At 39.0% G+C, this 24,701-nt stretch overlaps 1 protein-coding gene across 2 annotated transcripts; it reads left to right on the forward strand.

The window, feature by feature from the left end:
• On the forward strand, nucleotides 1–24,654 carry snx13 (sorting nexin 13). Of its 2 annotated transcripts, none has more exons than XM_055058850.1 (25): nucleotides 1–183; nucleotides 12,820–12,932; nucleotides 13,021–13,123; nucleotides 13,273–13,362; nucleotides 14,920–15,041; nucleotides 15,124–15,242; nucleotides 15,656–15,760; nucleotides 16,100–16,188; nucleotides 16,379–16,462; nucleotides 16,543–16,681; nucleotides 16,824–16,912; nucleotides 17,256–17,355; nucleotides 17,714–17,907; nucleotides 18,054–18,158; nucleotides 18,241–18,411; nucleotides 19,251–19,320; nucleotides 19,839–20,017; nucleotides 20,112–20,219; nucleotides 20,649–20,759; nucleotides 20,884–21,045; nucleotides 21,542–21,613; nucleotides 21,719–21,864; nucleotides 21,949–22,017; nucleotides 22,096–22,208; nucleotides 22,379–24,654. In XM_055058850.1, exons 1-25 carry the CDS (start codon nucleotides 67–69, stop codon nucleotides 22,612–22,614), a joined length of 3,006 nt encoding a protein of 1,001 aa, XP_054914825.1. In that variant the 5' UTR covers nucleotides 1–66; the 3' UTR covers nucleotides 22,615–24,654. The 2 variants fall into 2 exon arrangements, with proteins under 2 accessions (XP_054914825.1, XP_054914826.1); XM_055058851.1 differs by having other exon boundaries at nucleotides 4–183; nucleotides 19,875–20,017.
• The last annotated feature ends 47 nt before the right edge of the window (nucleotides 24,655–24,701 follow it).

Here is a 24,701-nt window from a genome sequence, read left to right on the forward strand (position 1 = left end):
TGCAAGACCCAAGGAACATGAGAGATAAACGACTCTTTCCTTTTTGTGAATCTGGACATTAAATGAATGGACAGCTTTTCGTGGGCGCTGCGCTCTATTGTCCATGCAGGAGGCAGAGGGCTTATATTTCTTCTGCCGTTGCTGCAGTGTGGCTTGGCTCAAACTCTGTCAGCTATAAAACAGGTACAAATGCCAACAACAGCAATGTTTATCTCTGTTGCAGCTATCAACATTTTTCAAAGGTCCTTTTCTTCACCTTTCTTTCTGTTCATTCTTGTACGAAAGGCAGTTTAAAGTGTAGCTCAGCTTCAAGAAGGCGCTCCAGGTCAATAGATTATGCATTAAGATCAGGTTTGTGTTGCATTCCCCGGTGAACCAAATAATCCAACTGCAAATTCTTAGTTTGTTCAGTCAGAAGAAATGGAGGAGATTAAAAGCTTTTTCTCAGTTTTACTAAATTGTACATTAAAAGAAAAACATTTTTGTTTTCAAGGTTTAGTTGAATCTAAAACACTTTTGTAAAGTGGCTGAAAAACAAATCCAGAATCTCACTTCTATAACAAGATGCTGAAATGTGATGTTGTGCTGTGCTTGATTTTAGGTAGGGTCTTTACATCACAAAGACCATGCAGATCTTGTCTTTGTTGTTTTATTTCTGTTTAAATCTGATGGACTTTTGGGTGCAAAAATACAAATCTGTAAAAATAGGTCTTTTCTGTTTTAGGAATGTATCTATGTAAATGAGTAATGCCCTGTTTTTTTTGTTTGTTTGTTTATTTTCATTTTTAGTGAGTACTTTGGAAAAAACAAACACACACACACACACACACACACACACACACACACACACACACACACACACACACACACACACACACACACACACACACAAATATGGTGAAATGGTGAAATTATTTCAACATGCATTATGACAATAATGTTTTCTTCTTGTAAATTGAACATTGTATACATAAACAAATTATGATGCACTAAAAATAGAGCAAAACAAATTCCTACACAAAGTAGGTGCATGTAAGCAAACATATAACCCATAAAAAGATAACTGTGTATGAGTAAGGGAGCCGAGTGCAAATCTTACTACAAATCCCAAAATAGGGTTTGGTAACAGTTTTTTATTGTTTCAGTTATTGTTTGACTCTGCGCTTACAGAACTTGTCCAACAGTATATAGATTTGAATTATGCATACAATTAAATAATGTACTTCTGTTATCAAGTATAACTTCATTAGAAGTGTTTTTTTATTTAGGTCAGTCATGATTAGTGATGCTTTCTGCGTCATCTCCTTCTAGCCAATGGCGCAGCGACGTCCCGAGACGACGCTCCAAAGACGTAAACCTTGCCAACATGGCGACGCTCCGAAGAGAGTACAGAGGTTTGGAGTAACGACCGCTTTCTCGCTGCGAAAAATAACCTCAGCGCCGGCTAATACGATGTGGTGGGGTTAGTCGGAGGCACGACGCGCACAGCTTTTTTTTTTAGAACATGTTTGCAGAGGTAAGCTGGCGCCGGTGAAACTAAGGCGTGTGTTGTTACGGTAGTTTGTTTTTAAGCAGTGTACATGGCTGGTTAGCTCGGAGCGGCTAGCGCCTCGGCGTCAGTCCCCCCGCAGGTAAACACAGAGCCCGGACAGACACGGAGAGGATGGCACGCTGGGCTTCCAGAGAGGCTGTCAGCTATAAGTGGTTGTCAACCACGGATTACACAGATAAAACTGCGTTAATACAGAAGGCTTAAGATATCCGTCCCGTCAACACTGCGCTGGAATTAGATGGACACAGGCAATGTCGGCAATGTGCGTTTAGATTATGTTTAAGGTCCCTCTCCAGCACATTTCTACGTTTCTACAGCAGACACAGGTGAGCTAGGCGTTAGCTGACTTGCTGCTCTCGGGAAGCTAAAAAGAAAGTCGGTTTGTTGCTGAACAAACTCAGGTTATAGTACAAATTCAGTCGGGAAATTATTGTTGTCGATTGTTTTGGGGGATTGCTTGCTTCATTGGAATCCATTAAAATGTATTTATTAGTCATAAGCTAATTGCCTAAAATAGAGAATGTCTTGACATTTTTCAAGTGACTTGAGTGAATAGTTGTTCAGTGAGTGTCGAGATTTTCTGCATGATGTGTAATTACATGTGTTTTGCTGCAATTCTCACATAATCTACTCACGTTTTTTATCTGGGAGATACCAGGGAAAAGCAAACACTCAAGATATGGGTGATGATGGCATGTGCAGGTATTCAAACCAATTCAGTCCTTTCTCTTTCTGCACCTACCCGGCACTACTGATGGTAGTTTAATGAATAAGACTTAGATGTTGCAGACATAGTTTTGTCAGTGGCTTTTTACAGCTGGCTAAACCTCATTAAGCCGTCTTAATCAAAAGCTTGCTCGACATTGAGGCCAGTTTGCTGTCACATCAGGCTTGCTTTTCAAATGGCGGGCCTGCCTTTCTCCTAATTTAAGGTTGGGTAGCCTGCTAGACAACCTGGACACTTCCGAGGAGAAAAAGGCCTGATCAGACCTGTTTTTATGCATTCACAAGAGTGGCTGTGCCATGCACAAGCTAAATGTGGTTAGTGTGTTTAGGCAAGGGTGAGATTTTCACGATATAAGCTTAAAAGGTAAATATGCAGACATTTAGATTAAATGTATAACATAATCAATTTTTTTTAGTTGCTTTTTTTCTTGTTTATTGTAGCTTGCCAAATAAGCTTTTTAAAAAGCACATAGTAAGTTTAATGTCAGTAATATGCGTTTTGGTTTCCTGTCCATCCAGAATTTCTTGCAACTGGAAATCTATTTCAGATAACCCAAATTGTCTCTCTTTATAAGTCATCAAAAAAAAAAAACAGTAGCCTTCTTTCAGCCAGCTGACCGGCAGCAACAAGTGGTAGAGAAATAGCTCTTTGCTCTACATCTCCTTGATGTGGCCTGTCATTAAATAGACTTTAAACTATGGCAGGAAGATGATGGAAAGCATTTACAATTTTGAGACATTAACTTTTAAAACCTTAAAGCCTTTTACCATATTCTAAAATAAAACTTGTCACATGGCAATGTGTGCCATGATGTGATTATTTTTATCCAACACATAAAAGCGATCATTTCCCCATCAGCTGCTGTAACTAATTCATTTTTGCAATTATGATAAAAATTATTGATGACATTTATTTGAACAAAGCAAAAATGTTGACTTAACAACCACTACTTTTTGTAATAATTTGCAGATAAATGTACCATTGATTTTTGGAAAATATCAAAAGAACCAGATAGAACAAAATGGACATGACATATAGTTCAGAAAATAGCTCACTTTCTGTCTGTAATGCATTTACAAGTACTACAAAAAAACTTTCTTTCTATGTAAGGAAAGAAAATTTACATTTCTCTTATTTAATATACATTAAACAATTTAATGTACATATACGTTCAGAAAAGTGTATCTGCTGCTTTTATGAGGCATATACAATTAATTTGTAATTGTTTATATTTTTTAGCTCAAGTTAAGAAAATATTGTGGATTAAGTATGGAGAATCCACCAGTATTTATCTCTGAAATAAAAGCTTAACTGAAAATGTGTTGCTTAGACTGAAACTAAAGCTTTGATGTAGACCTTAATAAGCTGTCACAGCTTATTGACAGCTTCCACCTACGCCACTAAAACCATGTAACTTATAACATTGTGAAACTTTGCCAAAAATTCTGACAAAATCTTTTGCATTGTGTACTGATGGTCTGAGAGTTCTCATTTTGAGGCCCCACAGCAAACTCTGGGGTCATATAATTTATTAAAGATGTGTGTTGGTGTCACAGTGTTGTGTTTGAAGAGTTTAATGATGCTGTGAGCTTTATGAGTCTGTCTCTCCTCTGGGGTCTCTTAAAGACCCCAAACTGCCTGCTGAGGCATATAATAATAAAAAAACAGAAATAACATCATTTTCTCTAGATTTCTTTATTTACATTATACCTTGGTCTAACATATTATCCCCTTACAGAAGTGCGTAACCGGTATATGTATAATTCTTGTCTGTATTATCTCCTCCCTCATGCTGAAAGCTGTGCCGTGGGCTTTCTTTTGGTCCAGACAGTTGTCAGTCTGTAACTGATGTTGTTCATTACATTGATTTATTGAACCGCAGAACTAGAAGCTACTCCAACTAGTTCATTTATGTTATTTTTTTGTTTTTTTATTTAGTACATTTCCTTTTAGCTGCCTCCTGATCGTCAACCAGACAAATGTTTGAATTCTTTGATGACCATCCTTGCAGGTTGCTCTCTTAGTTTTTAAAACCAAGTTCAGTGATATGTTTCAATGGCCATTGCAAATTGTTATTTTTTCCTTCAAAAGAACCCATGCTTTTGAATTGTAAGTTAGAGACTAACTTATCTTATAAGGAATATCTTATTTGTTTTACTAATTGTTAGCATGTCACATTCTTGGATTGTATTCAGTAGTTTCACTTTTGAAGTTGCACGCATCTGTCTACCTGGATACATTTTTGGAGTAAAGCCAGTCTGAGTCCTGCTTTTCTGGAGGCTCTGTCATTTCTATTCTTAATCACATGTTCAACATTTGAAGATCTGAAGATACATCTTTTGATGCATCTTCTGTTGGAGTGTGTGAGAACATGTCTGCAGTTGAGTGCTGAAGCTTATCCATATATTTACCTCTGTTATAGTTTCTTAAAGCTGATAACAACTTCAACTCTTCTTGAAAGTCTTCTACTGCTTTTGGGAGTTTGGTGATTTTTGGTCACCAAACTCACTTTGGAGACCAAAGTGAGTTTGGTGTCTTAAATTTCGTGTCTTAAATCACATTTGTGATTTAAGACACGAATGTTGGACATGTAACACCAGCTCCTTCAGTCTGTGCTTTGACTTATCGCAAAGGTGTTGTATCAGGTTGCGGTCAGGACTTTGTGCAAAGTTAGAAGCATTAAGTTGCCCTTAATGTTTTGCTGTGGTGACACATTGAATTCCTTTTACTGCACCTAGAAGGGTGACGGGTGAGTCCAACTCCTTAAAACCTGTCCCACACCATAATCCTCTCAGCATCAAACTTTGCACGTTACATAATAGTCAGTTAAGTGCCAAACCTCGACTCATCCAGTTGATTACCAGACATGCTTAATTACCCCAGTACAAACAACTCCACTTCACTAGTGCACCGGCTACATGCTTTCCATCCTACACTTCAGTCATGTAAGCCTTGAATGGAGACCCATACTTGGCCATTGATTCTCACTTTATGAAGCTCTGATTGGAGCTTTATGGGATGCAAATTCCAACTGACTACCATAAAATTATTGCTCTATTCACATCCAGTTAGGTAGAATCCATATCAAAATTCAGTTCATATATCATCAGATTCAAATGTAAACCATAAAAATACCTATGAGGATAAAAACTCGGCTCCCGCTGCCCGAAGAGAAGCAATTCTGTGGGAGATGAAAGTGACATTCAGTGATGAATCACAGATCTACTTTTGGCGAGGAGAGGAGATGAGTTGGGGACTTTTGTTTGGTGCAGGATGAATAACACGAAGAAAACTGGCTAAAAGAAACATTTCCAAATACTCTGATGAAGATGGGTGTTTCTTCTCCAGTAGTAGCAGTCGTTGCATCAGTTGCGTTTGCGTGAGTGTTGAAATAATTTTAAAAGAATAGTACGTAATTATAAAAAAAGTAAGTACATTTTCAGGAGTCAAATCGATTTTGCCAAAGATTAAAGCCTGTTCTACAGAAAAGATGCTTCACTTCAATGACATGACCAGTAAACCGTCTGGAAATCAATCTGTTTACAGATTTGTGGTGGAAATTGAATACTACTAGTCTATGGCAATGTTCTGTGTTGCACAGCAGATATGTCACCAGCTACATGAGAGAATTGGAACCTGACTGACAAAGATTATTGTTAAATGTTTGGAAAGTTCAAGGTATTGTTAAAAAACATCTTTAAGAGAAAACAAGTACTGATATTATGTCATGAATTTATTAATTCTTTACTTTTTCCTTTAATTTATTTTAAAATCACATTTTTCCAGTGTGTTACATAATGAGCTGTTGAAGAACAATGTTAAGCATGTCCAGAGTTTCATATATTTTGCCTGACGCTATACTATTTTTGTTTTTTTTTCCTGATCACTTTCAGATGAGGAAACACCCTGCTGGGGATTTTTAGCTGGCCTGTACAGGGTGAAAAAAAAAAAACTTTTAAGGCTGAACAATTCAGTTAGATTTTTTCAAAGCTGTTTTGTTGCAAGTAAAAGTATTACAGCCCCATAGTTTAGGTATAAACGTGTTGTTCCTTGTCAATGTGAGGAAATCATCTACTGTTCATGTTCAACTGAGTTTTTTTAAGTTGCAGACTGACAAGACATTTACAGCTACAGGGAACATTTTCAAAACGAGTTAAACATTTAAAGAGTTATCAGAATATTAGTAAAACAATTTTCAGTTTTTGTGTCAGCAGGACTGTAAAACTGCCTCGTTTTTTTTTAGAAATAGACCATAATTTGGTGACTTATTTATTTTCTTTGTTGTTGAAGGAGGGTCGGTTTTGGCTCACACCAACATAAGTGTGACAGTCACCCTGTCACACTTCTTCCTCTTGAGGACTCAGGCTTTTCTGCAGGAAGAGTTTGGTGACCTAAACAATCTTTAACCTACTCACTGATCACTATTTGTAGACTCACACGAGTCACATAAATAGAAATGTGCCATAAAATAGACAGCCTCTTACGTGTATCTATTTATGTACAAATATAGATGGATGGGTTTGGATTTACACTGCATGAATTACAACGTAGCCCTGAGACAGTAATTAGAGCTTTGAAATTCCAATAATTAATTTAAATTGTTAAATTACCAGATGTTATTAATTTGTAAATGACTGTTTTGTTTTATTCTTTTAAATTTGTAGTTATAGAAAAATGACAATATTCATGACATAATGATATAATTTAATGTAGTTTTGATGATATAATGACAACTTTTTTGGAGTTATTGTGAGAAACTTTGTTCATACTGCATATCCAATTAAATATTCTGTCGCTTTTTTGTGTGTTTTTAAACATGGGTTGTGTTAGGATTTGTCCTGAGTGTGTGTGTGTGTGTGTGTGTGTGTGTCCTGATGGTCCCTGGGTGTTAATCTTCAGAACAGGTGCTTCATGTTTAAAACCTTGTGTAAGCTATAATGACTCAGGAGTGTCAGCTACCATCTCTGCCGTCTGAGTCCAGCCTCCTCGGTCAGTCTCGTCTCACAACATTTCTGACATTTCAGTGCTGATCAAAGCCACAGAGCTGATTTCTATTAGATTCAGGTTTTTTTAATAATTAAAAAAAAATACAGAGGAAAACATGGCCAACATGCACTCAGTGTTGAGTCAATCATTTTAAATACCACTGTTAGTTGCAATTTTAACAGAAAGTCTTTTAGGGTTTGTCTCTATCACATTTATGTCTTCATTTTTAAAAAATAATTCAAACCCAGTCAGATATGATGTGCTAGACTGTGCTTTTGAGTAATTGTGAGTAGCAGTTGTAAATATCAAATATCAAGCAATGCCACAGAAATTGTATCAGTTATGCCTGGAATTTGACTGGGCCATTCCAACACATGAATCTGCTTTGATTTAACACATCTATTATTACTTTTGCAAAGCAATGCTCATATCCATATACAGAAGGAGGAAGCGTGATGCTACTTTATTGGAGAAACAAACAAACAAAAAAAACCAAATCTGGCAAACATCACTGTATCTGGTCTAAGCATTTCTTTGGAATGTTGTTTACAGATATTTTGCTAGCGCTAGCTGGCTTCCTCATGTTCTGAAAACCTTATTAAGTTTTTTGTTAGCGTCCCACAACGCTGTGGTTCTACCTGCAAAGAATCAGTCGTCAGCTTTGCTGTTTCAGGTTAACGTGGCCAACAGTTGATAAAAGGTATTTTTATGAAGAGGAACAGTCAGCAGATGTGCTTTATTTTTATTTTTATAACGTTTTTCTGTATTATTTGAAGCACTCTTTGAATTTGAATTCTGATTGGCCGTTCAGAAAAATCCATATGATCATGTATTTAAATAAGAGAAGAGTGCCACACCGAACAACTGCATATATTTTAAAAAATATATGCTTTTTGTTTAACATTATGGAATATGTCTTTCTTTGCTGGATATAGATTGATGCTGTAATTTTAGACATGTTTAACACTGCAATTTCCAATTTCATATAAAATATGAGGGATAAATCCATGTCTTCTGGTTCAGTAAAACATCAAACTGGTGTTTAGTTCATATTAGTTACACTCTAGTCTATGATGTGCCTTTGACCGTCGGAAGTGTGATGGGATTTGTTTAATAAGCTTAAAATTTTCTCCAGGTCTTTTATCACAACACAAATGTAAACAAACAAGAAAAAATAGAATGAAGTTCAAACAAATATAAAGATGTCAAAAATATTATTAGAGTTTTGAGCTGAATGGTGAAAGCACTCATTTCTACCTTGTATTCCAATCAACATTGTTGGAGGACAAAACCTACCTTGTCATATCGTGATACATGGATCGGTTGTGGATGGTTTTTATCAGCATCCCCAAGAATTGAGTCAGTCCGTGTTCGTTCTTGTTAAGTTTGTTGAAGATATGCCAAAATGTTGTGCTGCTGATGATTGTTGGAACACTATAAAGTCGTGTGAATATACGAACCAGGCACATCTAAAGACGACAAAGCAGCACCTTTCTGCTTCCTGCACCAATTCCGGTTTTTGCTCAAACATTCCAATACTTGAAAATGAACACAATCAGTCCTGTTAACTGTAGAATAAACATTATGTAGAAAGAAGCACCGAATGCTTAACACAGGAACAAGTGTCAGCTAGATTCTGTTAAGTGCCCTGGCTGTTATCCAGAAATTGTATTCACAATTGTTTAATTCAGGCTAATTATAATAAATGAAGATGAACAATAATCATTCTCAATGGATTCCTGTTAGATTTGCAGTCATAAAGGACAGAGTGGAAGAGCTTGCTTTTAGTACCACTTCCTGTTGGCTTATGTGTCAGTTTAAAAAAATGTCAGATTAAGATATTGAACTTTAAAGATATAGATCAGTACAGAAAGTGCTGCTAAACATCTACTAAACGTTCCTCTCGTCCCACATAAAACTCTGTTGCAACGTACCATTGTACGCTGCTCAGTCCTCTCTCCACCTTCCCTTTGTTTTGGCTCATACGTGAACTGCTGCACCTCCACATGTGTTCATACGGCAATAATAGTTTTCTCTCAGTGTCTCCCGGTCTGACTTGAAGGAAATCAATGCTGTGCTTCTCCTCTTAAAACTTTATGGCAGAAAGCCATTTGGGTGGAAGTGTTTACAGCTGGGGGTTTTTTCCCCCACTTTGCCGCTAACCCTGTTGGTGAATATAAGCACTTGTTTATCCATTTCTGTGTCCTTCTCAAATGTTTGTTTCTTGCTCTTAAACTAATATTCTAGCTAGCGTCAAAATATTTGTCTTTTGTACAAAATAACGCAAAATATTGAAAAGAGGTTCACAGTGGTTAGATGAGGTCTTTGAATGTAGAGATGTGACTTTTTTGCCCTAATATGTTGTTCACGTAGACATATTTGGCTCTTGTCTAATTTTATGGCTGTAGCCTATTCAGTCACTTTGACCAATGGATCCATAAAGGACAATTATGTAAAAGTGAAGTCTGAATCAATGGTTGCTTTTGCTTTCATAGACTGCTTAAGCCCTTAATGCTACATATCTCATGTCTGAAAGGCCTTTTGTGTTATGAAGGGACTTGGCATCCAGCTGAAATGTGGATCTCAGACTTGCTTAACTTCCTTGACCACTCTGGGAAGGGAAGTATTATTGTGGATAGGCTGCTTGGACAAGAGAGAGAGATTTGTATTTTATTCTTGTGGTTGTCTTGTCTTGTGGTTCTCCCTTTCCATTGATGTTGATCTTACAAGTTCATTTGGTTTTATTCTAAATGGCGCTAACAGTGTGGCTGACAATCTGGGGTAGCTTGCTCATAGGCCTGTCGCGATAAACAGTAAATCAATTAATCGCACGATAAATTAAAGCTATCGATCTCATTTCAGTTATCGGCTGTATCGTTTCTTCCGGGCCTTTTTCTCTTTCCGTTGATGACTTTGAATGAAAAAGGCTGAACTCCGGTGTTCTCCACTGACCCTCCCTTCCTCATTTCCTTAATGCCCAGCATACACTAACAATCTTAAAGCTGTCGACCGATTCTCAGTCCATTTTCAAAACCTGAGAGCCCACACATTAGCCGTCAGAAACACGAGGTATAACGGTTCGATCGTGTGGTTGTGACGGTTGGAGAAGAAGTTAGCAATGGCGGTTAGCCACGCTAACCCAAAACAGCAAGACCCATCGTTGAAGTATTCCACACTTTCACTTCATTTCGCTTCGTCCATTTAAAGCCAGATGTCCATGGTACTAAGATTTTAGTCTCATATATGGGAAAAGTAACGACAGTTTACCGCTCTGCTCCTCATCATCATCACAGATTATCTCCTCTACAAGAGTTCTCACGCTGCACAATAATACAACAAAGGAAAAAGGGAATAGGCGCCCTCTTGTGGTGATACCTGCTCATCTCTAGGAATCAAACAAAATAATGTCTGTTACATGGTGTGAATAATGGCTACAAGTCCAGTTAACTAATTTTATACCAGGCACTAATCAATGCATGTGGCTAGTGTCAGTCCTGACTGAATGAAAATCATTATAACCTATTTATGTCATTTTAACGAAGAACAGCTGAAAAGTTACTGGGTGATATAGTAAACAGACTTCATAATCTGCACAATTTTGGTTGAATGCAGTATTTATTTCTACTTTGGCTTCATGTTGCTTAGTTTTTATCCAAGTACATTTTTGTTGATAGACTGAGAATCCATTTTATTTTTGTATTTGATTGTTTTATCAGTTCCAGTGTTTATTGTTCTTTTGAAAACAGAGTATCTATATTTGGCATGCATTATTACATCATTTTCATTAAATCAGTGTGAAAAGGTCTTCAAACAATATTATCGTTTATTGCAATAATTTTTGAGACAATTGATTGCTTGGCAAAATTTGGTATTGTGACAGGCCTACTTGCTCATGTCTTCATTTCAGGACCCTGCGGTCTGTTTAAGATTTTCAAAGTTTGTTGTCTGATTCAATGCATCGCATTGTTTTTGGTCAGTCTTATTTCTCTTCCCAGCTTTGTTCTTTGTGACTTTATGACTTGTGATGCAGCCAGTAGTCTTAGCAAGTTTGAGCACAAAGCTTCGACTCATCTCATTTTTATTCCAGTCTTTTTGTACAAAACGAAAAAATGCATGTTCAAAATTGTTGAATTTCCAGTAAAATATCTTGACATCCAGCAGCACGCTCTTCTGTTAATTTATGTTGTGAAATGTATTATATGCCTAGTAAATACATTCCAATCCAGATCACCCTGGTTTTAAAGAATGTAGTATTCCTTCAGGACAGAGATATTTTCAACCATAGCGCATAGCAGCAATTTATCTGGCCTGTGGTTCTAAATGTGACACAGTTGGCAGCTTATATTATGTGTGTCATTCGGCAGGCCGAAGCTGACTTCCAGAACAATGGATCAGTGTCCTGAGGAAGCGGCGTGTGCTCCTGTCTGGTCCATCAGCCTAGCTTCTTATCTAGAAAATGTAGGTCAGGTGAAGATCATCGCCACTGATCGTCATGTTGGGCAGTGACTCTGTGTGGCTTCACACTTAGACATAGAGAGAAAGCCTTTGCAGGTTAAAATTTTACAGGTATTTTACTTTCCAGTGATTTCAACGCGAGTCCAAGCAAGTACCCTTCCTTTATATAACAATATCCTGTGATCATGTGTTTCCCAAGGTTAACTTAACAAAAAAACAAAACAAAAATAGCAGCTATGTTTAACAGTGTTAAAGTTTTGTTTCATGTGCAGGGTTCTCCAACAATCCCAAAAAGTGGTGTCCTTGAGCAAATGGAAGAGATATCGGTTCAAAACCTGAACTTTGTTTCCTGGAATGACAATAACAGGAAAACCATTGGAAGTTACACACATAATCATGTTTTTTTTAGTTTAGTTTTTTCTTGTCTGCTGCTCCCTAACAGTACAAACAATACAAATTCTCATACACAGTAAATAGAAATATTAACTGTTTGTCGTCTTTTTATTGATCAGTTTAATTATTTGTTGGAGTATTCAAAAAGTGTCTGCAGCTTTCTTTGATCCTGATGAAACAAGAGAGGACTTATGCTCCTCTGTCTGCTCGAAAACTGTCTCGTTTTAATAAACAGAACAAGGTCAGTGATCATATCATCCAGGAGATTGGTTGAAATATGTTGACATCACATGTTTTGAGATTTTCCTCTAAATTAGAAATGGTGCAAATCAATTCTAAACATTACGTAGCATTTGTGTGAAACAAATGCTATGCCTAAGAAAGTATGCATGAATGAATCATCAGTTATTGAAGGACATTGAATAAAAAAGTCACATTTTCCTTCCACAGGAAAACCAACTTAAGCAATTATGTTGGGTTATATGATTGTTAAAGGTATCACTTCAAAACTCTTCCTCTATGAGCACAATACTTCAAAACAATGTTTGGTGTCAGTGAGTTATGATTGGTTTGAATATTCACTATTTTATATGAAGCTATGAAGACTGAATTAAACAAGGGTGTCCAAAATGTGATCGAAAACAGTCTAGTTTAAGCACAAGCAAGTGGAAAGTATGAATAATTTTTGTTCCTTTCTGTCTTCTAGGCCAGTCTGTCCATCTGGGGATGGGGGGGTCTTGGAGTTGTGCTGTTCTTTGTAACCTTTGGACCTTTTGCCATATTCTACCTGGCCTTTTATATCTTTTGCTTCATTGGAGGGTGAGTTACGTGACCTGGATTCTAAATTTGGCAGAAAGTTTCCCTAACATGTTCGTTTTTTTTGCCTCTGATGATTTCTGTTTTACAGTGGCTTCGCAGTCACTTTGCTATATGGAAAGATAAACTCAGAGAAACACCTGGAAAAATGCGAACACTCTTATTTGCCACCCACACAAATTGGTATACCCAAGGTAAGAACATACCATAAACACACCCGCATGCATATTTTAACCTCTCCTGAACAAACACATCAATCACTCATTAATCAAACTCTTTTGCTGATAAGGCAGGCTGGCCACTTACTTCTCACCTCTCTCGTTTTGCCTTGTGAATCTTTCAGACACTGGATGACATGAAACTGGAGGTAAAGCCAATAAAGATTGACAGGAGACTGACTGGATCCAGTTTCATTGATGAGCCACTACAACAGGTGTGTTGGAGTCTTTCTTTTCCAGCACCACATCCTGTTAATTTGGCACCTGTGTTTGTTTTATTTCCTCTTTTTGCTTCTTCGCGATAACGATAATGAAACCCGTAACTGTGAGAGCGACTGTAGGCTGAGGAGTCGTACAGACGGGTGATAAAGGCCACAGGGCGTTGTAGGGGACAGCTTTTACACCCGTTGTTTAAATTAAATTTGAACTTGTTTAAAGGCCTCGGGAAAAGGGGCGTAGTCATCAAACAATGTCAAAGAAAAAAACAAATTATCTTTATTGTTATTTGTCTTTCAGTAATATTTAAGCTAATGAGGTCAATACTTGGCCTTTTCCATTTTTGCGCTTTGAAGGAAGTGTTGAACTTAACTAAGAATTGGACTAAGTAAGCACACCCATACAAATACTGAACCATGAATAGGCGGGGGTCCATTGTCTCGTCTTGATGAGCAAAGTGAGCGGTCTGTTTACAAAAAGTGCGACGAAGGAGGAAATGTTGCCTATCTAACTTCAAAATAAGAGTCTCAAACACACATAAGAGGATTTCAAAATGAAATCACACTTCTATTTGTGACTCATCATAGTCTCTTATGCTTTACCAGATGAAGTCTAATAAAATTATATGTGTAAAACTAATCACAAGAATAACAAACTAAAGTAGTTGAATTCATAACTCTGAGAGATGCAGCTGCAGCCTGACAAGATAGCTTACATTAGAGCATTCATTTGATTTTGGGGACAAAAAGGTGTACATGAATATGCAAACTTTGCAGAAAGATCCCAAGTTCGGACTTAAACTCAGGGCGTTCTTGCTTTTTAAAAACAAAAAAAAAATCATTGTTAGCATCTTATTCAGTATATTAGAAAAAAGAGCTGATCCGATTAAAACATGATGAAAAGGGGAAGTGTAGCTTTCAATTTTGTTTCATAAAACAATTAGTAACATCTGCCTCCAGCAAAAAGTAACGACTGTTGCACTGCTGACGCATTTTCAGTCTGCTGGTGATAACCTTTGTAAATATAGCAGTGCAGACGGGGACACCGAACTAAGCAGTTTCTGTTTGGTCATTTTCTCATTTTCCTGTGGTTGTAATACTTGGATTTTTGGAAACAAAATTACAACATGTTGTCCTCAGTCTGTCTCTGACAAGTGCAGACACAGCAGTTAATGATGGTCAGATGACAATGACTGGACTATCAATGTATCGCTGGGCCCTCCTCCTCTTCCTCACCCCTGGGAATGCATGCCTGGCATTTCAGCTGCATTTGAATCTTGAGTTAAATGCAGCCAACTGCATCCATGTAAATGCAGCTATCTATTTTGTGTCTCTTTTTTTAATAAAGCGACTTTCTGTGAGAAATCCTACGCTCTCTGTGCTTCAAAGAGTTGTTAATGTTGGCCATGATTACCAAGTTGTCTAGTCAATCTACTTAATACCCTTTTAGTTTATGTAGGAGTCTTCTAAAGATAGCATAGACAGAATTAATATATAAATGAATGGCATTTGTGTGCTCCTCTTGAATCCTCCATTTTTTATTTATTTGTTTTGTAGGTGATCCAGTTTGCGCTGAGAGACTACATCCAGTACTGGTATTACACTCTGAGTGAAGATGAGTCCTTTCTGCTGGAGATCAGACAAACGTTACAGAATGCTCTCATTCAGTTCTCCACGCGGTATGTGGGGCACGTTTGCTGTCTTTCTGAAGGCCGTATTTAAGAATGGTATTTAACATACCTGTGTGTTTTACATCTGAAGATCCAAAGAGGTGGACTGGCAGCCTTACTTCACCACCCGCCTGGTGGACGACTTCGCCACCCATTTACGTGTCTTTAGAAAAGCCCAGGATCGCCTCGCCGACAGAGAGGACAAGCAGAGTACGAACACACGATCACACCGACTTCCTGTTTTACTCATTTACTGTGTCTGCAGTGGCCTGCCAAATGTATTCACACCCTTTAAACCTTTCCCTTTTTCAAAGCTACAAACTTTAATGTCCTTAATTTGAGTTTTATACATAATTGGGAAGTGGAAAGAAAATGGGCTTTTATTTCTCAGTAAATAAAAATCTGATAAGTATTTCTTCTATTTGATGCAAGTGATCATCAGTTTTTAAGTGAAGCTACAGATTCTCGATTTGATTTTGTTATGGACTGTAGAATGATCAAGTCCATTAGAATGACCAGATCATTCTAATGCACCACTGCAATACATATGCCAGGCACTGTTAATATAAGAATAATCCAAGAGATGAATTTAGTGGTTAGTAATAAGAGGAATGTCTTCACAGGAGACATAACGGATGAGCTGGTTGACTCATTTTTTGAGGCTGAAGTGGAGATGGAAAGAAAAATTTGTAGAGACGTAGTTTGCACATCCCACCGCGATGAAGAAGGTAAGCGGACTTAAGCCAAACTCTCTCTGAAGGAGTTTTGTCACAGATTATGAATCACTTTCGGGGTTTAATAATAATAATAATAAATTTTATTTGTAACGCACCTTATATTTCAAATAAATCTCAAAGTGCTACAGAGTCTAAAAAAGATAAATTGTAAAGCTTATAGTAAAACATAAAATAATACATATCACACCAAGTGGTACCAAAATAAACATTAAAACTAACAATTTAAAATAAAACTTACAGTTCTAAAAGGCCTGTTTAAAAAGGTGAGTCTTAAGACCTTTTTTGAATGGCTTTATTTAACTTTGTTTTTGTGTGTGTGTACATTTTCAGGTTTTCTTCGAGACTTGTGTGAGTTGCTTCTGTATTTGTTACTACCTCCTGGAGATTTCCACAACAAAAGCATGAGATACTTCCTGAGGGTGAGTTTACACGTGGATGTTATCTAGTCTTAAATGCAAATTGAAGAGAAGAAAGGCAAAATTGTAGTCATAGTTTGAATCAGCAACTCGTGCTGGTCATGCTGAATAAGCTGTGGTTCTACAATGTCTGTGCAGTGGCATTTTTGTAGTGTAATTTCCTGATTATTCAAGAAAATCCGCTCTTATTTAGGAGGTGCTAGCATACGGAGTGCTACTTCCTCTGATCAATCAGCTGAGTGACCCGGACTATATTAACCAGTTTGTCATCTGGATGGTGAGCATCCAAACCAAGACACAGTTTAATTTAGTGCTTCAATAGGAATAAATCCCTTGATGTAACATTTCTGCTGCTAGATTCGGGACTCAAGCTGCAACTACGAAGCCTTCATGAACATCTTGAAGTTGACAGACAAGCCGGCCGAACTGGAAGCTGTTAAAGACAAGGTGGTGGAGGAGCTGCAGTATCTCCGCTCACTGGACACAGCTGGAGACGGTGGGTTCTCAATTTTTTACACTTGCATCAAGAGACGCCTGATCAACTCGTCACACCAGTTGATTAAGTGAACAAATGACTAAAAATAATGTTGGCTAAGTTACATATCGGTTGCTTGGTTCTTCTGTTTCTTCCTCTTTAGACATCAATGTGATCAAAAACCAGATTAACAGTCTTCTATTTGTGAAGAAGTTGTGTGAGACCAGGATCCAAAGACTACAGTCAGGAAAGGTGGGAAACTGCACCACAGATTCATCTCCATCTAGTACTCTGCAAATGTATTCTCACCCCTTGAATATTTGCGCATATTTTCACATTACAACCGCAAACATCAGTGGAAAGTATGTAATTCTGAAGTGAAAATTGACATCCGTTAGTCATGCTTTCAACAAATCTGGCCTTGACAGAAGTCAGAAGATGTCAGATTTCACAGCTTGCCACAGGCTTTGCCTGTGACACAGCAAACCTGTATTAGAAGCTGCTTCAATCAAAGTAGACCAAAGTTGAACTTTTTCCTCTATGTACTGTAGTGTACGTCATCAGTTTTGCTCATCCTGGTCCATCTCTCATGCAGGAAGTCGATGCCTTGAAGCTGGCAGCCAGTTTTGGGAAGCTGTGCGTTATCCCACTGGATCACATCCTCGTCCACAACATAGCGCTGCAGTTCTTCATGGGTAACTGCATCACTCGGACGCTAATGTTCACTGTGGTTAATCCAGAACACTTCTGATAATCATCCTTATAATCCTTGATTTATCCCAGTTTTTGATGTCGTAAGTCCAGCCTGCTCCCTCCTGACCTCACCACTGACATTAAGAGCTTACTCCGCTTACAGATCAGATTACGATCGCATGTGCATGTGTGCAGGGAGCCGAGCCAAGTCTCGTTAGATCTGGTTTGGAGCAGAGCCACAGACCGAAACATGGCAGCTAAATGTGTTACTGTTGTACTCGTGTTCAGGCACTATTGTAATTGAAGATCAATCGCAGAACCGCGCCATTCAGACAAAGCTATACCCGTCCTTTCACGCAGACTTCATGCAGGCAGCGGGGGCTCAGGCGGAGCTGTTCTTTTGGCTCACTGTGGAGGGATACAGGGTGACGGCTCAGCAGCAGCTGGAGGTGATGCAGAGCTGGCAGAAAGATGGCAAGAAGCAGCCGGGGGCCACCAAGGGCCTGCTGAAGGCGGCTGCACTGGGGGTCTATGAGCAGTACCTTTCTGACAAGGTAGGAAGTACATGCAGATTTCATGCATGTTTTTGCCACGTCAGGCATTTTCTATTGGCTTCATCTAAAAAAATAGAAAGAGGAACACATTTTGGTATTTTGAACTCATTATTTTGATATTAATAAAGCATAATCTGCTCCAACAGGCGTCTCCCAAGGTACAGGTGGACAAGGAGTTGGTAACAAAACTGGGAGAGAAGCTGCAGAAAGAAGACCCCACGCCTGAAATATTTGATGAAGTTCAGAGAAAAGTACTGAAGTGTTGCACCTTATTTCCAGACTGGCTTTTACAACCGTCTTCCACCTGCTAACATTTTCTCGACCACGCCGCAGGTCTATGAAATGATGCTACGTGACGAGCGCTTCTACCCGTCCTTCAAGCAGAGTCCCCTGTACGTCCGCATGCTGGCAGAGCTCGACATGCTGAAAGAGCCAAGTTACAGAGGATCTGACGATGGTGATGGAGAGTCCTTCAACGGCTCGCCTACAGGAAGCCTAAACCTGGTGAGAAGCATGATTCCCCTTCTGTTTGGGTTTCATTTTAATTGGTAAAGTTAGAAGTCAAATCATTTTTGAATTAGATAATTCAGAAATGAAAAAATAATTATAAGAAAAAATATTTGACTCTGATTTTGTTTTACCCGTGCTTGAATAATCGAGATACATCAATAAGGCTGTAATTATTAACAAAAAAAATATTAATATCCTTTTCAATGGAAGATCCTGTGACAAACAAAATGAACTGATCTGACAGCTGAGAAGGGAACTCACACTTTTATTGTCCAGGTTGTCCACATTCGGTCTTAAACTCATGTATCTAAAATTAAGGGCTTAAAATGTCTTCAATTAACTTAATGTGATTCGGCCTTTCATATGTTAATCATAGGTCTCAATTTTGCCTTGATAGGAGTATTTAATCTCATATTCTATGTACTATTTTTTGCAGTACTTTTCTGTTAGGCTACAGTTTGTCACACTCAGATACCTTCATTGTGTTTTTGTCTGAGACTCGAGACAGTTGAAGTAACTCAATGCTAACATAGCGAGCCAGCTTTTTTTTTTGCATCTGTTCTGGGTAAATGCAACTCGCACATTTTTGATTTAGGCTTTAAATTTCATTCACAATGGTCATAAGAAGTCTTAAATTTGAGTTGATGAAACTTGCAGAAACCCTTTTGTATGCATCATCGTCCATTAAAAAGAGTGACAACCAAATCCAGATGCTTTATTTATTTAAGAGTCACTCAATAGGTGTGCTTTATTTTATTACTGCAGTGGACAGAGATGAACACAGAGTTTTTTTGTTGCTCTGTTAGTTTATAGTGACTTGTGTATGATTTCAGTCACTGGATGACCTCAGCAACGCCTGCCATGATGAATTCCTGCAGCTACATGCCTTCATATCTGACACGGGTATGTCCGCTAACTTCTCGTAGTGCAGCTTTGTTGTTCTTGAAGTTGACGTTACTTTGTAGCGGTTTTGGAAACATATATTTTCTACGATTGAGGAATAAAACTTGGGTGTGGATGTTTTCAGATGCATCTTATCTATCATGCAGAATGATGTGTGACTGTCCGGTTGAACCCACTAAGCTCCTTCTAGTTTCTCCCCACATTTTCTCTAAACATTTCACCTCCAGTTTCTGTTCTTCTCCATGTTTATCTCACTTCATGTTGTGCCAGTATTTTTTATTTCTCTCATTCCATTACCTTCAATGTTTTTTTTTGTTCTTCCTTTTCTCTCCCTTACTTTTTCTTCCTTTTTGTTTCATTTCCACACATTTTTCTCTTCTTTCTTTCGCCCTTTTCCTCTCCCACCTTTTACACCCCTTTTTTTTTTTTTTTTTTGCCCACTACTTTCTCTTCCTTTCATCAACCCTGCCTTCATCTTCCAACTCCTCTAATTTGGGATGTTTTCCTGGACGGGGTAGCTGATTCTTTTCTTCCTGGCTTCTGGGGTGCCGCAGGGGTTTGCAACGATCATGGTAAGACCTACGCACTTTACGCCATCACCGTGATAAGACGCAACCCAGACGGCAGCGAGGACTGCTGGAAGACATACCGCCGCTACTCAGACTTCCATGACTTCCATATGAGAATAACAGAGCAGGTGATTATAATGGATCACTGCAGTGTTTCAAATGTGTAATGGCAACATTTCAACTTTTTTTTTTCTTTACACAAATGTGGTAAATGTGTTTTAGTTTGAGAACCTGACGTCGATCCTCAGGCTTCCAGGAAAGAAAACCTTCAACAATATGGACAGAGACTTCTTGGAGAAGAGAAAAAAAGACCTCAATGCTTACCTTCAGGTAATTATTAGGAGTCCTATGCTGTTTGGAAATACAGATTAGTATTTTTCCAGTTGTGTTTAAGTTTGAAAAAAGAAAATAAGAGTATGAAAAAGTGTTTCTTGTTCCTAATTTGAAATTTTTGTCCGTACTTCTTCCTTTCCTTTCTTGTTCCATGCCTCAGTTTCTCTTCTGCTCTACACCCATCCTCTCCTTCCTTCCTTGTATCCTACTTCCCTCATACCTCAATTTGTTCCTCATGTTCTTCTCCTTTGTGACCTCCCTTCCTATCCATATCTACTTCCTACACTTCCATTCAAATTTGGAAAAGTCTGAGATTTTTATTTTAAAAATACACATGAACTCCGACTTGCAGACTATGTCAGTACTCTTTAGTTTCTATTTGCATTGTCGTGTGTAAATGAGTGTTTCTGTGTGTGTGTGTTTCAGTTGCTGCTAAACCCAGAGATGGTGAAGGCCTGTCCAACTTTGATTCCCTACGTCTATGACTTCCTAGAAAACAAGGCCTACAGCAAGGGCAAAGGAGAGTTTGCACGAAAGGTCTCTGCGATTTTCCACATGAAAATGATTTCTTCTTATTTTTATTTAATCTGATAAACATTGTGCATTGTCGGGATCTCTAACACTAAATGTGAGTGTTGTGTTTTTGGTGCTTCGTCTTCAGATCGACACATTTGTGAATCCTCTGCGGAGCTCCATGAGGAACATGTCCAATGCGGTGAAATCCCTGCCAGACAGCCTGGCTGAGGGAATGAATAAAGTCTCTGACAACATGGGCCGCATGTCAGAAAGGCTTGGTCAGGACATCAAACAGAACATATTTAAGGTCAGTAAGATCCTTATTAAGTGAAATATATCTGTTCTTATTTTTTTAAGTTTCCAAAGGTGTTGAATTTGTTTTAAAAAGGGAAGAAATATAAGCAAAAGGGATGGATTTGTTTTCTAAGACAGGAGCTAACAGACCAGTACTCTATCCAGAGATTTGAAAATAATCTGTGAGCCTCATCTGTCTATAATTCACCATTCGTCACAAAAACTATCCTTCAAAACCCTGAAAAATTGGTAACACTTAAGTATGTTTTGACTCCTTCTCCTGTTCTGACATCATTGTTACTGTGAAATGTGCTTATTTTCTCTCCAAAAGTCTATTGCTAGAATGACTCTGTTACTTGCACCTAACTGCCTTCGCTGTGGTCTTGCTGTAAAAACATTATTTCGAGGAAAACATCTGTCACAGCACTGAAACTGTAATCTTGTCCACTGTTGGTTTTCTCACAGTGTCACTTAGTTTTCTAACCTTGGCCTTTTTTTTTTTTGTACAGGTGCCTCCACTTCTTCCAAAATCCGACATTGACCCAGAACACTGTCGAGTTTCTGCTCAGCTGGACGACAATGTGAGTCTGCAGCTGCTCCGTTTCTATTTGACCTGGTTTTCTTTTTTTTCTTTTTTTATTTAAGATTTTAGTTAAAACAGTAAGAGCTTTCCCCCGCCTGTCCAGGTGGACGATAACATCCCTCTGCGAGTCATGCTGCTCCTAATGGACGAGGTGTTTGATCTCAAAGAGAAAAACCAGTGGCTGCGCAGGAACATTAAGAACCTGCTGCAGCAGCTCATCAGAGCCACCTACGGCGACACGATCAACAGGTGAGACGAACGTCGAAGAGATTATAATAAATAACCAACTCCCTAAAGAGTCCAATGGTGACACCTTTTCTTTTGTTTGTGAAGGAAAATTGTGGATCATGTCGACTATATGACATCTCCAGAACAGGTGGCGGAATATGTGAAAAAGTTCAGGTAGCCATTTTATTCCTGATTTGTCTGGTTTTATTTAAGAGGAATTTTGAGTAACCGAGTGTTTCCCTGCCTGCTCAGGGATTCCTACTGGCCTAATGGGATTCTAGCCGAGACCCCACCGCGCCGGGACAAGTGCATCCGCATGAGGACGCGAGTCGCTGCCAAGACCAGCCTGCTTGGCATCATGCCAGGTGAACACTACACATGCATTTTCACGCTTTTCTGATTTTCTCTTCATATACAGTATATACTTTGTAAAAAAAAAATAAAAAATCATATTAGAGCCCCAGTGTCAAGCCGTGACCCTTTGGATCTCAGCCCAGCACTGACGACCACAGCGTATCTCTCTTTTTGCCCTCAGACGAGTTGAAGCACATCATCGGAGCGGACACCACGAGGAAGGGCATCCTCCGCGTCTTCGACATGTTTCAGTACCAGCCCATGAACCGGCGCCTAGTCTACGTGTTCCTGGAGGGCTTCCTGGAGACCATGTTCCCCCAGTACAAATTCCCCGAGCTGTTCGTCAAGCTGCACTCCCGTTCGCCGCGCATTCAAAGATACAGCCAGAAACTCCAGTGCGCCTCGCTGAAGAGGTGACAGGAAAGCACGGGCGGCGTTGGGACACGGGCCGGCGACAGACGCGCAGAGACTCCACAGTGAGGGTGTGTGAGTGAGTGAGTGTGTGGTGAGGAAGGAAGGTGTGGTCGCTACCCTTCCCCTGCCCTCACACACTCCTATAGTGGGGGAGAAAACACTCCTGATGGTTTCCGCTGACACGGAAACTGAAAGACACGTTCTAACACAAATTATATCATTTGCACCAAGAAGCTGAACATGACAGTCTTCTCTTTTAGTTTCTTTTTCTTGTTTATTTTTTGGGACTTTTTAATTTTGTTGAGCTTTACGTTAGCCAGCCAATGCTGCTTTCTTGTGGTTTAGACGCGCAGATTATAAAATACTGCGTTGTTTTTAACTACAGGACTTAATAGTGCAGACCCACACCTTGCCTTACTTTCCCGCTTCAGTCCTCTTTTGTTGTGAAGCCACAGAGCCGTATTCATGCATACCACCGTGCAGTCGACACATGAGCTGCAGAAGCACATATTCTTGTTTCCACTGCAATCAAGCAAATGTCAGAAGCACTGGGTTAAACGGGCGCAGTCCTGTAAATGTGAGCGAACAAGAAAGAGTCTGAACGTTTTGCTCATTTTTCTTTTCCCCCCCCTGCCACTAGTTTTCCTTCCCTCCACGTATGAGCCACATCCCCTTTAATGTCAATAGCCTGTGACAACCAAAGCTCATGCTGTTTGTTTGTGTGTGTGTGTGTGTGTGTGCTCGCTTCTTACTGCTGATCATGCAAAGAAAGAAACCTTTAACGAGCTAAAAGGTGAGGGGAATGTATGCTTCCGATCGGCGTAGGTTTCTGCGCAAGTCTGTGTGTGTGTGTGTTGAGCTGAAAGACGCACCCGTCTTCAGTCAGAAACTGTGCCAGTGTGAGCGAGTGAACCAGCCTTAAATCCATACAACTATATATATAAATATATACACATACAGTGTATACTGACCAAGAGATGCACGGCAGAGGGAGCTCTCCGTCACGCGATCGGACTTTCTGAGAAAATCAAAAGGAGACGGAGATATTATCACTTTTATTCTGAGAGGAAAAAAAAATCTTTTGATTTAGTGCAATATATTTTTGTGTAATGCATGTGCATTTTGATCCACGGTGTACTGAAAATGATCATTCGTAATCTTTTTATTAGGAGAACCATCAAGGCGTCGTCTTAACCCCAACAACTTAACATTCCGTTGTTGTAAAATGTTTATTTTACAGACTTGTTTTATAAGTCTGCGTTTTTTTTTTTTTTTTTTTTTTAAGTGTGCAGAATATGTCCACATATCCCATGCTCACTATCACAGAGTATCTGCCGTGGGTATCGATAAAGTTAGTAATCAATGATCGATCAGCTCCTGCACTACAGCTAGTTCAGAGGTGGTCTCGAACTGCTTCTTTTTAACCTCCTCAATGGTGTTTCATGCGTACAAGATTGTCAGTGCAGAGATCTTCTGACCCGACTGCCTCCACTGCCTGTTTTGTGTGAAGCCCCTCCCCCCAACCCGCTAAAATCAGGTCCAGCAAAATCACAGAAGAGACTGTGGCCAATAGAATCATTGCTAATTAGCACTCACTGTAGCAATTGTGGAAGCCTGGGCAAGCCCGGGTGGACTCTGATTGGCTGGAGCAAGAAGGATGTGAGGCGTCTCTTTAAGGTAGGGGGTTGTCACCTTTAGCTTTCTGCTCAACTCTCCATGCAGGAAGTGTTTTTTTTTTTTTCTTTTGTTTTTGAAACCCCACTATATATGAATCTATGATACAGAAAATGAGTGCATATCTGTGTACATTATGTGTTAATAGTGTGCCTAAATGTACTGTCAACTCTATTTTCATATTTTTCTTTATCCAAGAAGAGAAGAAAAAAAATCCATCGGAACGTCATGATCATTTTACGTGACTCGAAAACGCTTTGGGATTTTAGGGAGTGTTTTGGCATCGTACTCAAAAACGTCTCCTGCTGAGCACTTGTGCTCAAATCAGTATAACACTAATAAAAGGTAACTCAGACTAAAGGAGCCATATTTCCTTTTGTCTTCAGTGTGTTTGCTTTCATTCATAAAAGAGCTGC

The sequence above is a fragment of the Poeciliopsis prolifica genome, unplaced genomic scaffold (genome assembly GCF_027474105.1).
Source record: "Poeciliopsis prolifica strain line A6 unplaced genomic scaffold, Auburn_PproV2 SCAFFOLD052, whole genome shotgun sequence".
Lineage (NCBI taxonomy): Eukaryota > Metazoa > Chordata > Actinopteri > Cyprinodontiformes > Poeciliidae > Poeciliopsis > Poeciliopsis prolifica.